The sequence below is a fragment of the Dipodomys merriami genome, unplaced genomic scaffold (assembly GCF_024711535.1).
Source record: "Dipodomys merriami isolate MVZ:Mamm:240054 unplaced genomic scaffold, mDipMer1.0.p SCAF_1, whole genome shotgun sequence".
NCBI classification, from domain to species: Eukaryota; Metazoa; Chordata; class Mammalia; order Rodentia; family Heteromyidae; genus Dipodomys; species Dipodomys merriami.
This window is the reverse complement of record NW_027202270.1, coordinates 143172059-143189632: the sequence shown is the minus strand read 5'-3', so window position 1 is coordinate 143189632 and position 17574 is coordinate 143172059. Positions and strand designations below refer to the sequence as shown.

At 40.0% G+C, this 17574-nt stretch overlaps 1 protein-coding gene across 1 annotated transcript in view; it reads right to left on the bottom strand.

Moving 5' to 3' along the window:
• Positions 1-353: 353 nt before the first annotated feature.
• Positions 354-17574, bottom strand: part of Gch1 (GTP cyclohydrolase 1) — a 49741-nt gene continuing 32520 nt past the window's right edge. Inside the window, exons 4-6 of the mRNA XM_070033045.1 lie at positions 5833-5864; positions 3812-3896; positions 354-2340 (exon numbers count right to left, since the gene is read on the bottom strand). Coding sequence (XP_069889146.1) covers positions 2214-2340; positions 3812-3896; positions 5833-5864 — 244 coding nt within the window. The 3' untranslated portion in view covers positions 354-2213. The remainder of the gene's footprint in view (positions 2341-3811; positions 3897-5832; positions 5865-17574) is intronic.

Genomic DNA, 17574 nt, shown 5'->3' with positions numbered 1-17574 from the left:
GTGGCGCTGTGGCTCATGTGGTAGAGCTCTCGCCTTGAGCTGAAGAGCTGAGGGATAGTGCCTAGGTCCAGAGTTTAGGCCCCATGACCGACCAAAAAGAAAAAAAGAAAAAAAAAAAAAACCCTCACTCCAGATTCCCTTCAACAAAAGGTTGACCTCAGTAACTCCCCAACCAAACACCCAAGAGAAAGGACCATGAGGTTATAGTGTGCTGCCACTGAAATGTAATTTCTAACAGCCTAAGTGATTCAAGAAGCCCTTGTGATGGGTATCTCTGCTAGATAAAACAGAGTCAAAATCATTGAATGGATACATAGTTACATGGTGGCTGAAAAAAGAAACTTTCACAAGAACAAAGTTATACCACTTTAATAATTTAAATAGAACCAACTTCAGGAACACACATACAGATACATAAAATTCAAATAAACAACATAATTGAACAATACATTTAAATGCATCAATGTTTTTAAAATGCCCCAAGTGGACTCAGTGCCATGGATGTGGGAAGGAAAACTAGAAGTACTACAGACCAGAAAAAAACAGACACAATCATTACTTTGCATTTCTCACCAAGACTGTAGACATATCAGACATTTAGAAGAATACTTCTGGAAAATGGATGAACAGAGGAATGTAAATAATCTCAGGATGATTAATTTATAGATAATTTCTTTGGTCCTTCAAGTCTCATATTTATTTTTACTTTTAAAAAGCAAACATGAATTTAGTATGTAGAATTCTACCTAGAAATGTCTAACTATTAAGCAGGCTAATATTTTTACGAGGTTAGATTTAAATAAAAACTCAAAATCCACTAGCACTGTACTTTAGAAACTCCAAATATAGAAAAGGCCAGAGAAGTGGTAGAGATGAAACAAAACCAAACATCTCTGCCATCTTGCTCCATCATTAAGCTTAATGGTATCTAAGTGGCAGAGATAAATTTGAAGAGCACTCTGTCAATTGAATGAGAGACTTCTTTATTCAACAATCTTCTTTGTGTGTTTGTAAGGGAGTTTAAGAATATTTTGTTTTAATTTGGCCCACACTGCCCCAGTGGAGGAAATTTTAAGATAAATACTAATAAGGCAAAAGTTACTGGACTGCAATATCTATACCACCTGAACACCACCAGCCACACGAAGCAGAAGGGAAACAAGACCAGAGCTCCCCAGAGCCTCTGGCACAAAGCAATGTGTACAGCTCCAATGCCAGTGTCTATCAATTCACTCTGAGCATTTCAGATCCATGTAAGCTAGAATTCTACAGACGCTGGAGGGGTGGATACTCTCAAGAGCCTCTGAAAATATTTTTTTTTAAAAACTATTTCATAGGATTAAAATGAAACCTGCTTTAAGGCCTCTATGTGGATCACACAAAGTAAATTCCCAAGGGACTTCTAAAGTGGAAACAATAAGAACTAGTTACTTGCAATTCAGTACCAAGCCTTAAAATAATGGCTTTCTTTTAAAAAAAACAAGGAAAAAAGTACATGGTGAATGGTGTGATATTCTCATCAAGGCACAGAGAGTTAAAGGTCTCAATCCCCGTAGAATAACATGAGAATAAACTCGTAAACAACTTCAGGGACTCTCTCTAATCAAATTTTAAAAGGATAGAAGGTAGAAATGTGCCTTTTTAACTTACAATAAGGTTTTAAGAAAAAACACACATACCGAGATTCTATCACCTTCCCTCAGAGACTAACATTACAAGGGAATGATTAATAAAAATATTAAAAAATAAAATGCCACTGGAGGTTTCATCAACACAGTGAAAGCGGAGCCTGTGGGACTTTGTATTCATGGAGCAATACACCACCTACACATACATTACTTAAGCTCTTCGGATGTGGTACTATTTCTGTGGGAAGAGGAAAAACCAGCATGGCGGCCCACAGTTCACACCCACGCCCAATGCTCCCATGCTGATCACTCAGATTATTAAACAATATCAACCATGGATTCACCTCTTTGCCTGCACCTTTAGGGTTATCTGAATGACAGTGGTTTGTGCACAGAACTTATTATTGGCAGTTTAACATTGCCACTAAAAGGTGGCAAGAAGAATGTAGAGGGCTCACCCCTTTGGTAATTATTTTTATTTAATTTTCTATAAATAATTTTTAAGTACAATCAGTGACAAGTAAAGTTCACGTTGACAGCAGTTGAAAATGGAATGTAGACAATGAAGACAGAGAGGGCAGACGTTCAGGTCCTGATCAGGGTTAGAAACTCTTCCCGAGTCTTTGGGTCTTCCCGGAACACACCCAGCATCGTGCTGGTCACAGTTTTGCTGTTCATCTTCTGCACCCCCCGCATTACCATACACATGTGCCTACAAGACAAGACAACCAAGGCTTAAGTAGCTTGGATTTTAAAAGGTGAAGCAAAGCTCAAAGATTCATAATATCAGTTCACAGAACCAAGGGAAACTTTTTATGAAACTTTTTAAAAAGTCTTTTAGCTTTTCTAATTAGGAATAGTTAAGGCCTTGCTATATCCAACAAGAGAAGAATAATGGAGTTTTCTTCCTAGGTGAGAATAACAGAAAGAGTCTAATATAGATATATGAGTTCTAGATCATAGGATATTCAGAATTCTCAACTTGATCCATTTTCAGATCTAAGATGGCACCATGTTAGCTTAGGCACTCAGAGAAACAATCAAGTATGCTGGTCATTCCAGGCCTAATCCAGGTATTGGGACCAGTGGGTCTCAGCAACCTGGTGAAGACAAACAACCTACCCAGAGTTCATGGTACTCTACACATTGAATGGAAGACAGCTGCCCCTCCCCCGACATGGTGTCATTCTCATAATCCATTGTTACCCAAAGAAGAATCTGCAGCTGGACCTCTTTATGTGGAGTGAAATAAGCAACACACAATCTCACTCATATGTAAATAAAAAAAATTGACCTCATGTAAGTTGAGAGTAAAATGGTTTCCAGTGCTGTGGAGTGCAGGAGACAGAGGAATGAGGAGTTTGGTCAATGGGCACTGAGTTACAATGAGATAGAACAAGTTTCAGTGTGCTATTGAGGAGTAGGGATATAGAGAAAGATGATGTGCTACCTATTTCAATAAGCTAGAAGAAAGGAGTTGGAATTTTTTCCCATAAAAATGACAAATGTTGGTGGACATTACGCAGCATGTATGTATCAGACTATCACAGGATACCCACCCAATACAGACAGATGACTTTTACATGCTTATGTACCCATTAAAATCTAAACTTTAAACATTAAAACAAACTTTTCTCTTTAAAAAGAAGTGTTTTAGTTGCCCTTTGTATAAATTCTTAGGTTTCTCTATTTTGAAAATGTGTGACAGATATTACAAAAACTAGAAGAAGGAGTTAGGGAGGAAGGAAGGGAAAGAGGGAGGGAAGGAGGAAAAGGAAGAGCAAGGAGGGAGAGAGGGATGAAAAAAGAAAGGGAGGGAGAAAGGAAAGGAAGACAGGGAAGGAGGGAAGAAGGAAGGACAGAAAGCATTAGAAAAGCTGCTTGGACCAAGAAAAAGCTAATGAAGAAAGAAAGACACGACATAAAATACTACATATTCAAATCTCTGCAACTAAGTTTACGACTTCCTGCCGCTCCACAATGCTCACCAAAACCCTGTCTCTGTGCCTGGATTCCTCTATCAGCATTACAGTGGATGCAAGAGGGATAAAGACTCAGGCTCAGAGATGGAGAGCATTAGTAAAAACTGTGAGGCATCATGGTCCTAGAGAAAGGAGGAGTGCCACAGTCAGAATCAGTGGTTGTGCGCACTACAAGACTATCAAAGAAGGGTTTGGACTTACGTTGCTTCAACCACCACCCCAACTCCAGCAGGCTGCAAGGCTTCTGTGATGGCAACAGCGATTTGTTTTGTAAGGCGCTCTTGCACTGCAGGTGTGATACATATCAAAGTTTAAAGCTGATACAAACAGCTGAAAGCTTTTTACCCTTAGAATACTTAAAATATTTTTAATTTAATTTTATTGTAAAGGTGATGTACAGAGGGGTCACAGAGGGGTTTGACATTTCTTGTCCAACAGTGTTATCCCCTCTTGTTTTATTCTACTTTCTCTCCCCTCGCTCCCCTCCCCCCACAAACTGTAAAGTTCATTTCCAACATTGTATCTTGTGAATATCACTGCTGTATTGGTTCACCCTTTGTCCTTTGTCTCACCATTTTGTTATTTCCCTTCCATTCCCCAAATCAGATAAACATATATACAAGATACAGGGTACCAAAATAAAAACAGACAATCTTAAAAAGCAGACCTCTGTGAGGCTTAGGTGCCAAGACATACCAGCTTTTGCCAGTTTGCGTTGTCTGCTGACTAGGCCGCATGATGCTACTGCTCAGTTCCTTCACTGACCCTGGAGTTACTAAAGAGCCCGCCCCCCAAGGCACCGCTGGCCCTCCAACCTTTCTATAAGGAAGGGACTGGAGTAGTAACTACCCCTTACATGTGCAGTAAAACCCAACAGATCCCTGGTTAATAGCATCTTAACTGAGCTGGAGTGGAACAAATGAACCATTGCAAGAAGATTAACAAAAGGGATAATTTATTAAATTATTAAGAACTAATGATTTCATATGAACAATGCAATTCCTTGTGCTGACTAAAACAATTTATCTTTGAATATATACAAAGGTCTTCACTGAAGCATTGCAACCATAAGACTGGCAAAAAATTTTCAAATGTCTATCAGAAAATCAAGCCATGGTACCTATAATAGAATTCTAAAGAGCCACCAAAATGAATGAGATAGTTACATATATGTGGGGAGGGGAGGAAAAAAACTGTTTTAAGAATCACTGAGTCAAGCAGGGCACTGGTGGCTCACTCCTGTAATCCTAGCCACTAAGGAGGCTGAGATCTGAAGATCACCATTCAAAGCCAGCCAGGGTAGGAAAGTCCATGAGACTCTTATCTCCATTAAACCACCAGAAAACCAGAAGTGGCACCGTTGCTCAAGGTAGCAGAGTGCTAGCCTTGAGCTGAAGAGCTCAGGGACAGTGCCCAGGCCCACAGTTCAAGCCCCATGACCACAAAAAAAAAACAAAAACAAAAACATTGAGTCAGGTACCAGTGGTTCACTCATGTAATCCTCACTGTTTGAGAGGTTAAGATTATGAAGACTGCATTTGAGGCCAGCTTGGGCAGAAAAAAGTATGGAAACACCCCTTCTCAACCAAGAGCTGGTGTAGTGGTGTACTTGTCATCCAGTTACAATGGTAAGCCTACAATATGGATCAAAGTCCAGATGCCACCTGAGCAGAAAAAGAAATCCTACTTCAAAAATAACCAGCATTAAAAAAAAAATGGTCTGGAGACCCATTCTTATCTAGATTTAACATAACTAAGCTGATTTAAAAACAGTAATATACACCAGGCGCCAGTGGCTCACGCCTGTAATCCTAGCTACTCAGGAGGCTGAGATCTGAGGATGGGTTCAAAGCCAAACTCTTATCTCTGATAAACCACCAGAAAACTGGAAGTGGAGCTGTAGCTCAAGTGGTAGAGAGCTCGCCTTGAGCTGAAGAGCGCAGGGACAGCACTCAGGCCCAGAGTTCAAGCTCCACGACCGACAAAAAAAAAACCCTGTAATATATGCCTGGAAGGGTAAAGGAAAATGTCAATATAATAGGGATTTCTTTGTAGGCTGAGACAGACTTTCTCTTCCTAGGATATTTTAATTTCTATATCATATTTATCATATTTGTAACATACTTTTATTCATTATATTTGCTTTATACTTGTACACAAAATACTTTTTCCATAAGGAAAAAAAAAACTGTTTTCTGTAAATAAAGATCGCAAAAGTTTACCTTGTAGTCTTCTACTGTAGATTTCTACAATCCTAGAAAAGAAAGAATTTGTTATATTAATCATACATTGTTTAAAGTGAAATTGGAATGCTCCCTCATAAGACAAAAAGGACTTCGTTGAAGCAATAGGATGTGAACAGCAGTGGTACTGGTAGGAAAAGAAGAGGACGACACAACCCCACAGGGATACACAGTCTAAGGAGACTATCAATCACTGCACAATGGTGTTTCCATGTGTCCCTAAGGAAAAAACTCACAGGTTGCCACGTGTAACATCCACTTAGCAAAAACACAATTAGAGGCAGGCAACAAATTTTAAAGCTCACAAGTGATCAATTTCAGGCTAAGTCCCAAGTGTTCTAATTAATCATATTGTTTTATCACAGCTTAAAGTTCAAACTAAAAATGAGAAAAGACTATTGGTTAATTAATATCAAATCATCTATTATACCAACTAAATCTATTAGGGTAATCCAATTAGAATGGATTAGATTTCCTCAGGCATCTCTTCACAAGATTTGTTTATTAAGAGCTTGCTTAGTAGGATTGCCCTTCCTAAATAAAATCCTCCTGATCTTACAACACAACATATCCAGTAATGAATTCTCCCCTTTCTTAGTGATTAAATACAGAAGGCAACTCATGCTAAGGACCTTTGCTTTAAAAGCTGACCTGACAGTCATGCATTTAGACCCAGTTTGAAGTCACTTTCCTTATGACACATTTTATGGCTCTTTCTTTAGTATAGTATACCCCTCAGACAGAATCAACTACAGTAGAGTCAACCAACTCAGTAACATGTATACCATCTTGTTTACCAACCTGGGGAACTCTGGGGGCAGAAGCCAATCTGATTCTTCAGGTCCACAGTAGGTAAATAGACAGAGTTAATCATATTATTTTATTTTGAACAAAATTTGAGAGAGGGTGGCTTTCAAGCTCCTAGATAGAAGAAATGTCATATTTCTTACTGGGTCAGACTGTGTATGTGTTCCTGCTGATGTTTTCCCAGGTGATTAACGTTATATCAGTAGGAGATGTGGTTGATTTTACAAGAATTTCTTTCTGATGTTCAGTTTTGGTTGTTTTTTTCTGTCGGTCATGGGGCCTGAACTCTGGGCCTGGATGCTGTCTCTCAGCTCTTCAGCTCAAGGCTAGCACTCTACCACTTGAGCCACAGTGTCACTTCTGGCTTTTTTTGTTTATGTGGTGCTGAGGAATCAAACCCAGGGCCTCATGCATGCAAGGAAAGCGCTCTACCACTGAGCCACCTTCCCAGCTCCTGATGTTCACTTTTTCTGAAGCAGAATCCATGTTCTATATTAGACAGCAATTGTAACATTGGACATCCATGTATTGGTCCATACTTCAATATGAATTTCTCTAACATTTTATTAACAGGACAAGGTCCACCTACTCTGACAGAGAGCTGCTTTCATGTTAAGATCATTCCTTGGGCTAGGACACAGCTTAATAGTGGAACACTTGCCTGTGTCATTATGTGGTAGATATGTCACCCGGTTCAAGAGCTTAGGATTTCTTAATCCTAGCTTGATTAAGTTCTAAGGAAGAAATATTTTTAAATTTATTATAAAATTATATTTACAATATAAATGTTTATTGGATACAACAAAGAACAGAATAATTCAGAAATGTAAATAAACAGTGATTTAAAACTCAATCCCTTGCCCAGTGCCAGTGGCTCACCCCTCGCTACTCAGGAGGCTGAGCTATGAGGATCACAGTTCGAAGCCAGCTGGAGCAGAAAAGTCCCCAGAAGACTCTTATCTCCAATTAACCACTCAAAAACCAGAAGGGAAGCTGTGGCTCCAAGTGGTAGAGCACTAGCCTTGGGCAAAAAGAGCTCAGGGACAGAGACTAGGACCATGACTAACAAGAACAAGAGAGAGAGAGAGAGAGAGCCCATTGGTTTGATTCATTGTTGCTGAAGGATTTATAGCAAAAGTATTAACAATCACTAGAATAAAATATATCATTAAATTATTAAATTTATCATTTATTTTCAGCATTTATATGACTCTTTTGAGTTAAAAATAAATATTTATTTTGCCCGATTTCTTTTGGTGGCTTTTGGCTCAGGGCCTCATGCCTGGTAGGTAGACACTCCAAACATTTGAGCCACCCCTCCCAACGCTTCCAACGCTTTTTGCATTAGTTTTTTGTTGTTGTTTTTCCAGAAAAGGTCTTGCTTTTGCCCAAGACAGCCCCTAAATTCTCTTTTCCTAAGTATAGCTTATTACACAAGTGGAATTACAGTATTCCTAGCTTGCTTGCTGAGATGAGGACGTACTTTCTTGTCCATTGCTCTCATTCTTGAAAGATAATTTGTGGAGAGGTGTTATGTTGGGAATAGAGTTCTAGTTTAACACTGATGGTTATCTGCCTTTCAATATTGTTGTTGGCAACCAAATTTCAAGTCTAACCACTGTTACCAGGAAGGTAATTGATATTTTTTTCTCCATGGCTGCTTTTATGACTTTTGAGTCTGTGTACTTTGCAGTTTACTCTGCTTATTTGGGATTTATGAGGCTTCTGGAATCTGCAGGCTGATATTTTGCCTATATTTTGGAGACTTTTCTAGGCATTATGTTCTCTCATACTGTATCTGCTCCATTACCTCTCATAGCTCTCAGAATTCTAATTAAGGGTACAGCAGACCCTCTTGGTCTTCCAGCTCCTAAATTCTCATTCATATGTTATGCCTGTCTCTGCGTTGCATTTTGTACAGTTTCCTCTGACCTTTCCTCCAGTTCACTGTATTTTCATCTGCTGCTAATCTGCTACTTAGTGAGCATACAAGACTTTGGCTTCATTCATCATACCTTTTATTTCTAGAAGCTATAGTTGCTCCCTTTTCCAACCTGCCTAGCTAACACTGGATGTTTCTTATTCCTTTGTCAAACTTTCAGTTTGCTTGTGTAGTTGGTTTTTTTTTTTAGTTTTGTACAGGGGCTGAGGCTTGAACTCAGGTGTTGGCCCTGGGCTTTTTTTGCTTTACACTTGAGCCACAGCTCCACTTTGGGGGGTAGTTTATTGGAAATAAGAGTCCCATAGACTTTCTTGCCTAAGCTGGCTTTGAAGCATGATCCTCAGATCTCAGCCTCCTAAGTTGCTAGGATTACAGGTATGAGCCACTGAACCCAGTGAATTTTCAGTAATATTACATACGTGTTCCATCTTCTGTCTAACTCCAGCCTCTACCCGCTTCGTCCATGTGGCTTCTTTCCTTTTTTCCTTTTGGTAAGCTTGCATCCCTTGGAACTGCATTTGTGGGAATTCTTTTTCTTCTTCTTTTTTTTTCTTTTGCTGGTCATGGGGCCTGAACTCTGGGCCTGGGCGCTGTCCCTCAGCTCTTCAGCTCAAGGCTAGCGCTCTACCACTGGAGCCACAGCACCACTTCCGGCTTTTTCTGTTTATGTGGTGCTGAGGAATCGAACCCAGGGCCTCATGCTTGCAAGGCAAGTACTCTACCACTGAGCCACCTTCCCAGCCCCATTTGTGGGAATTCTTTACAGCATGGATAAAAGTGTACCAGAGAAAGTAGACTCATCTCTGCTAGGACCCCCACATAGGGGCCGTTTTAACTAAACGGTTGCCTTGGGCTTTTTGGAAGGCTTTTGGAACCCCAGGCTTGTGATTCGTGCCTGTGGATCACAAGTGAACACCTCCTCTGATGCAGGGTAGGAACAGGAAGATGGAGCCCAGGCTGTCACTCCTGTGCAGTCTGTTCCTGTGGCCCTTCCCTGGAGTGGCCTTATTCTCCTCAGTGGGTGAGAGGAAGACAGGTATCAGCAATGGTGTGACAGCACAGATCATCACACTGCAGCATCAGTCACTGTGAATTCTAATAGAAACAATTCATTTTGGAATAAACCTCTCTTTGTGTTTGGAAGCGGTACTTCTACTAGCCTGTTACATTTTTCTGACATTCACAATTCTCACTACATTTATAAACTTTTTACTACTACATTTATCATCTATAGTATTAGCTAGCTTTATCAGGCTTTGTTGTCAGGACTAGGAAGCTTTACATTAATCAGGTAGCTTTTCAGTTTCTTCTATATAATTATCATAACTGAAATTAGCAGTTAATTGAAAAGTCAGAAAGCATGTCTAGAAAATTGATTATGGCCCATTCTCTTCTCACCTCACATTTTTTAACCTACTCATTAAGACTCATAAAAGTTTTATTTGTTGTATTTATTTTGTTTGAAGGGACTAGGGCTTGAACTCAGGGTCTTACACTCTCGATCACCTTTCTTGCTCCATGGGCAACTCTAGCACTTGAGTCATATCTCCAGTCCTCCTTTTTGCTGATTATTTTGAAGATGTAGTCTGTTGGACTTTTTCTGACCAACTTGTTCCTAATAACAACAATCCTTTAGAAGTCAGCCTCTTGGGTGGCTTAGGTGTTAATCATCAGTGCTCAGAACTTAAAAGGTTTTCATTATATTTCCTCTCATTCCTAGATATTAAAATGTACCATCTCAATTAGATGCAATCTGTGATATAAGACCAACTTTTTATACTTGTGATTTCTATTCTTTAGGGGTTTAAAAAATATTCTAAGGAGCAGGGCGCTGGTGGTTCATGCTTATAATCCTAGCTACTGAGGAGGCTGAGATCTGAGGATTGCGGTTCAAAGCCAGCCCAGGCAGGAAAGTTCGTGAAACTCTTATCTGCAATAAACCACCAGAAAACTGGAAGTGGCACTGTAGGAAGTGGTAGAGTGCTAGCCTTGAGCTGAAGAGCTGAGGGACAGTGCCCAGGCCCAGAGTTCAAGCCCCATGACCGACAAAAATAAAAAATAAAAATAAATAAAAATTCTAAGGCATCTCAGCTTCATCTTAAAAGCCATGGAGAGCTGGATAGAGTGCCAGCCTAGGAAGCATGAGGACCCAAGTTCAAACCCTAGTATTTGAAAACATAAAATTAAAAAAAAATAGAGTGCCACAAAGAGAGTTCATGGTTAAATTCATATTGAAAAATAATATTTCAGTAGCACCCGAGAGCAAATTTAAAAACTGTAAAAAGTTAGAGGAACAGAGGAGTTGGGAGGAAGACCCACCCAACATAGAGTGGCAGCAAGGGCACCAAGCCAGCTGAACGGACACAGAAGGGGCTGCTGTAGAAGACAGTGAGGGGCCAAGAGCAGTGATGGGTAACGGCAATCCTGGGCCAAAATGCTTCCCAGGGGAACAAAGATTTAAGTGGTAAAATAAAGCATTATACCTCTAAACAGACAAAAAATAAATCTGCAACCTCAGAAAAGTTTTGAATTTCTTTATGGCAAAAACAATTCTATATACCAAAATCAAAAGACAAATGACAGGTTGGGAAAAAATTCCAGGTAACTTGATATAGATGTTAACATTCAGAGAATGTGTGCAAATCACTGATTACAAGATAAGAAATAATATCCTTACCCACCAGGAAAATGGAACTCAAAACTACATTGACATGCCAGCTCACCCCAGTCAGATTGGCCATCATCAGGAAAACAAGCAGCAATAAACGTTGGGAGGGATACTGGAGATGCTTACTGGAGACGCTGGCTGAATTGCAAATTAGTACAATTACTATGGAAACCAGCATGGAGGTTCTTCAAAAAACTAGAAGGAGAACTACTATATCATCCTGCTCTGCCCAAAGGAAATGAAGTTAGCATACAACAGAGATATCTGCACATCCATGTTTAGGGCAGCACTGTTCACAGTAGCCAAATTCAGCCAAGGTGCCCATCTACAGGTGAATGGATTAATAAAATGTGTCATATATATACATATATATATATATATATATATATGGAAGTATTATTCAGCCATAAAGAATGAAAGCTTGTCATTTTCAGGAAAATGAGGAGAACTGGAAAACAATGTGTTAAGCGAAATAAGCCAGATAAGGAAGGGCATGTATTATATATTCATTCTCTTATATGTGGAAACTAAAAACAAAAGACTGGAATGTATGCAAAAAAATTCTATATAAGGTAAGTAAGGGAAAGGGGAGAGGAGTGGGTGAGAATGTTGAAAGGGGTGACATTGGCCAAGATGCACTGTATTCATAGCTGATCTGGTGAACAGCAACTCTTGTGCAATTACCTAAAGATAATAAAAAATATTGTTTTAAACAAGACTAGAGGGGCTGGGGGTTTAGCCCAGCGGAAGGGCACCCGCCCGGTGCGCGCAAGGCCCTGGTTCGGTCCTCAGCCCTGGGAAAAAAAAAAAGGAAAAAGACTAGAATGTCTGGAGACCGGTGGTTCACATCTGTAATCCTAGCTACTTGGAGGGCTGAGATCTGAGGATCAGGGTTCAAAGCCAGCCCAGGCAGAAGTTTATGACTCTTTTATCTTTAATAAACTACTCAGAAAAAGCCAGAAGTTGTGCTGTGGCTCAAGTGGTACAGCGCTAGCCTCGAGCATAGAGAAGCTCAGAGACAGAGCCCAGCCCCTGAGTTCAAGCCCCAGGATTGGCAAAAAAAAAAAAAAAAGACTAGAATGTAGAAGGATAGAGGAAATAGGGGGTTAAAGAGTTGCAATCAGTGTAAGATGTAAGCGTATATACAATGTCACAATGTCGCCCATTAATTTGTTCAACTAATATGTGTAATAATTAAAATAAAAATGGTATCAAAATCAAAATGTTATCTCCAGAGGAGATCCCATGCAAGGCAGAAGCTATGGAAGCCTCTGGTGGTACTTTTTATCTTTCCAGCTCTACAAAAATTTGTTACTAAAAAAACAAAACAAAACACTGGGCGCCAGGGGCTCACGCCTGTAATCCTAGCTACTGAGGAGGCTGAGATCTGAGGATGGCAGTTCAAAGCCAGCCCTGGAAGGAAAGTCTGTGAGACTCTTATCTCCAATTAACCACCAGAAAACCGGAAATGGAGCTGTGGCTCAAGTGGTAGAGCACTAGCCTTGCGCTGTAGAGCTGACGGACAGCGCCCAGGCCCAGAGTTCAAGCCCCACAACTGACAAAAAAAAAAACAAAAAACCTAAAAAACAAAAAAACAATAATAATAATAATCAATAAACCCAATAGAAAATTAAGAACATTCTGAAAAACTTGACCTTCAATCTATTATAGAAATTGAGGTTTGTCGGGAAGAATAGTTCAATGGAAGTGATTTCCTTGAATGTATAAGTTTTAATTCCAGAACAGGATTAAAAAAAGAAAGAAATTCAAATAAAAACAATAGCTGACTTGGCACCGGTGGCTCATGCCTGCAATCCTAGCTACTCAGGAGGTTGAGATCTGAGGATCGCAGTTCAAAGCCAGTCCAAACAGGAAAGTGGATGAGACTCTTATCTCCAATAAATAACCAGAAAACTGGAAGTGGCACTGTGGCTTAAGTGGTAGAGCGCTTGCCTTGAGTTGAGGAGCTCATGGACAGCTTCAGGCCCAGAGTTCAAGCCCCACGACCGGAAAACAAAACAAAACAAAAACAATAGCTAACAGTGTCACTTACCTATTTGCCAAGATTTAAAAAAGTGAAGCCCAGTATTATAGAAATGCTACATATTATGAAAGAATATATATACTTTATATTAACAATAATGTGATATATACTGCTTAATGTATTATGTTCTGACAATATCAAAATTGTGAAATTTTTTGAAAAAAAAAATGTGTCCTCTGCAATCTAATCTATCTTTTTTTTAACCATCTCCCATGTGTCTTTTCCTAAATCTGTTACTTCCATCAATGAATCTAGTCCTCACCCACTGCAATTTGCCTTGCTCTTACTCTCTTAGTTGCCTTTGCTTGGGCAAGAACTATACTAGAAGAAATTCTCCCTCATTTAAAATTCTACTCATCCCTTCATCCCTGGATCTCTTCAACTCTACCAAGCCATTGATATCATGGCTACTCCATGATGGAGTGCTAAAGTTAACTTTTCATTTTTTGTTTTCTTATGCTAAGGAATGAAAAAGAGGGACTTGTACCTAATAGTGGGAATTTCTGTGGCATCTGCTACCTCTTAGTGTGTGCCCTCCTCAAGGGTACTACTGTATCTTCTCTAGCCACCACAGTTAGCTGGTATACCATAGAGTTCTTCCACAGCTGGGGTTCAAAGCTCAAGCTAGCCATAGCTACCCCAGAATACTACAATGTTAAATTCAAAGTTGAATTACACTGGGAATGGGGGTGAGGCATGGCTCAAGTGGTACAGTACTTGCCTATCAAGCATGAGGCCTTAAATTCCACTGCCAGTATTGTCAAATAATGATAATGATTAATAATAATAACAATAATTTTGTCCTAAGGCAAGAAAACATACATATTTCGGATAGCTTTGCAATGACAAAAGGAATTTCCATTGAAACTAAGTTTACTCTGAATTCTCCTTGAGTTGAAACAGATCAACTCACTTTTGGCATTTTCTTGCTACTTAAGGTTTTACTGTTTGATATTTGACTTTGCTGGAACAGAAAGGTCATTCGTTTAAAAGCAAGCATATAACAAACTTCATATAAAAGATTAAAGTGAGCAGCGAAGTTTTGCTAAGACATACAGATTTCTTACTACTCTCCATCCCCTAAATATTGTTACTTCTTAAATGAAATAAACACTTGGATAAAATCCTTAGTCTGGCATTCCATTTATACTCAAGTCTTAATCCTATTAGTTTAAGGACAAATCTTCATGCTAATAACCAACTCCTTTGAAATGTTTCAGAAAAGTGTAATTACCTGAGATCTTTTCCTTTCACTGGGAAAAGAAATAACCAAGATGGTTCCCTTCTACCCTTAAGCTATCATTTACTCCACAAGCTCACGGAATCATTCTAGAGTCCATTTCCCATGAAGTATTAGTCATGGCCATCACAGTACAACTTCTAGAGAGGGAAGTCCATATAAGACCAAGACTCAGAGCAGATACCAGCACCTCCAGAGTAAAATGGAAGACTAGAAACTTCCTTATGTGCAGCTACAGAGAAGAAGAGTTGGGCTAACAAAGGAGAGACTACATTCTGAAGAGAGAGAGGGGAGGAGCACTCACTAGGAATTAGGAAAGAGGCGACAGGACAGCTGAAGAGTATGATGGTACAGAAAGGTAACATTGAGAAAAGTGACTCCAACTTCACCGTTGGAGGAAAACCACAGATAAGCCAGGAAGCCCTGGTCATAACACACTGGCAATAATAAGCCCACAGTTCTTGCAAGCCTTAAATCCATTCAAGGTCTGGTGCTGATGGTTCATGCCTATAATCCCAGTAAATTAAGACGCTGAGATCAGAAGAATCATAATTTGAGGTCATCCATAGGCCTAAACCCACACACAATGATATGTGCCATCATCCCAGCTATGCAGGAGGATGAGATGAGGAGGATCATGGTTCCAGACCAGCCAGGAGGAGGAAAAATCTTAAGACTCCATCTCAATAGAAAATCATGGCATGGTAGTTCATGCCTATCATCCAAGCTATGATAGAACATACAAAATAGGCAAATTCTGGTCCAGTCATGGCCTAAGCAAAAACAAAAACAAAACAAACAACAACAAAAAAAGACCCTATCTCAAAATAACCAATGCAAAGATAAGGGTTGGAGCATTCCTTGGCAGTAGAGTCTACCCATCAAGTGATAGGTCCTAGTTCAAAGCCCACTGGCAAAAAAAAAAAAAAAAAAAAGAAAGAAAAAAATCCAGCAGAATGACACTGACAAGATCTTAGCAACTCCTACATGGCAGGCGAAGGCCAATACTGAAGACGAAATCTATTCCATACCTCTCCACATCTTGGAGTGTTAGAACCAGGTACCATCTTGAGAGGGGACCTATTGTTTGAGATTGAGCTACTTTCGGGATCTGAAAATAAAGAACAGTCATAAGTTAAGGAGCCTAGAAACCCTCTGTCAGTGTCTGAATGGCAGCCAGGAAGAGGGCGAGTCAGACACAGACTTGATAAATTTAAATCACTGGGAACTCAAGCTACGAAAGTATGGTGGTCAGTGGCTCCAAGCTCAATGACCTGAGGATTTCTGCAGGGACTGATGGCTCCGGCTCCTGTCCTGAGCCGCAGCATTAACTTGGCCCTAGTGCTGCCTCCCTGGCTTGCTGCCAGGCACAACTGAGAGCTCTGTGCCCAGGTCTGGTGGATCACTGGATTTCCCCAGCTTCCTCTCTGCCACAGGGTGGTTTGTGCTCAGTAAGATCTAAACACACTGAGGCCAGCAGAAGGAGCTCTGGGCTCTCTTACTTCTTGCCTTCCACAGATCTCAGTGCCTTTTGTTTTCCCTGTTTTCTTTTTCTCTTTTTTTTTTTTAATGAAAGGTTATTTTTTCCTTTTCTTTTTACTAATTTTATTTATTTACTGTGTCTGTGGTACCAAGGAACCAAACCTAGGGCCTCATGCATTCTGTGCCACAGTCCTTGGCCCCTCCCCATTCTCTTAAGCAGTCAGGGGACACAACTCAGCTTGGATGTGGGTGCACAACCTGGGGAGCCTCTGGAGACAGCAGGACCCTGTTCCATAGGCTATAAAGTTTGTCAGGGCAAGCAGCAGCTCTGGATATACAAAGAAGGGAAACATAAAATGAATGTGGCCGTGAAGGTGACAATGTCCTTTGACCAGCCTGGACCAGCCCTCCACCTGCATACAGCATCAGCCTTAACAGTAGAAACTAAGATGGACTCCAGGTATAACTCACTTCCACACACACTCCCCACCCCAAGTTCACCTCCCCACCCCCTGGATTATAATGCTACAGGACCTAGAAAAAAGTTTTCTCAATTCTTTCTTTTTCTTTTTTCTTTTGTCAATCGTGGGGCCTGAACTCTGGGCCTAGGCGCTATCCTTCAGCTCTTCAGCTCAAGGCTAGTGCTCTTGAGCCACAGCACGACTTCGGGCTTTTTCTGCTTATGTGGTGCTGAAGAATTGAACCCAGGGCCTTATGCACGCAAGGCTAGCACTCTACCACTGAGCCTCCTTCCCAGCCCTCTTTCTCGCATATATCTGCGCCTGTCTTGGGGCTTGAATTCAGAGCTTGAGGGCTGTCTCTGAGCTTCTTTGTGCAAGGTTAGTTCTCTACCACTTGAGCCACAGCAATATTTCTGGCTTTTTCTGAGTAGTTAATTGGAGATAAGAGTCTCATGGACTTTCCTGCCCAGGCTGGCTTCAAACTGTGATCCTCAGATCTCAGCCTCCCAAGAAGCTAGGATTACATGAGTGAACTACTGGTACTTGGCTCTCATCTCTTCTCACATCCTTCTTGTTCTTTCATTTCTTTTACTTAATCTTGTCTCTTCATTTTTTCCCTTTCCTTGTCTTTTCCTTTATTTCATTCATTCATTACTGTTGCTTTAACATTTAACTTCATAGTTTATTCTACATTATTTTTTGCTTTCTTTTTATCTAAAATATTTTTCTTAGTACTTATTAGTTGTACAAAACAAGGTGCATTGTGATACTTTCATACATATATGCAAAGTATCTCTAATATTTTTCCTATGATTATTGGTGATATCTCTAATTCATTTTTATTTGTATTTTTATATTTATTGTTGCTGTTATGATCATTGTTTTCTTTTCTCTGATTTGTACTAAGGATTGAGCCCATATAAGTGGTCTGCTTACTAAAGGAACTCTTGAATAAAACCAAAAAAGACATTTGTTCCAACAGATGAATAAACAACAACTTAAAATACATAAGTATGGCTGGGTGCCAGTGGTACACACTTGAACAGCTGTAATTCTAGCTGCTTAAGGGTAAGAACT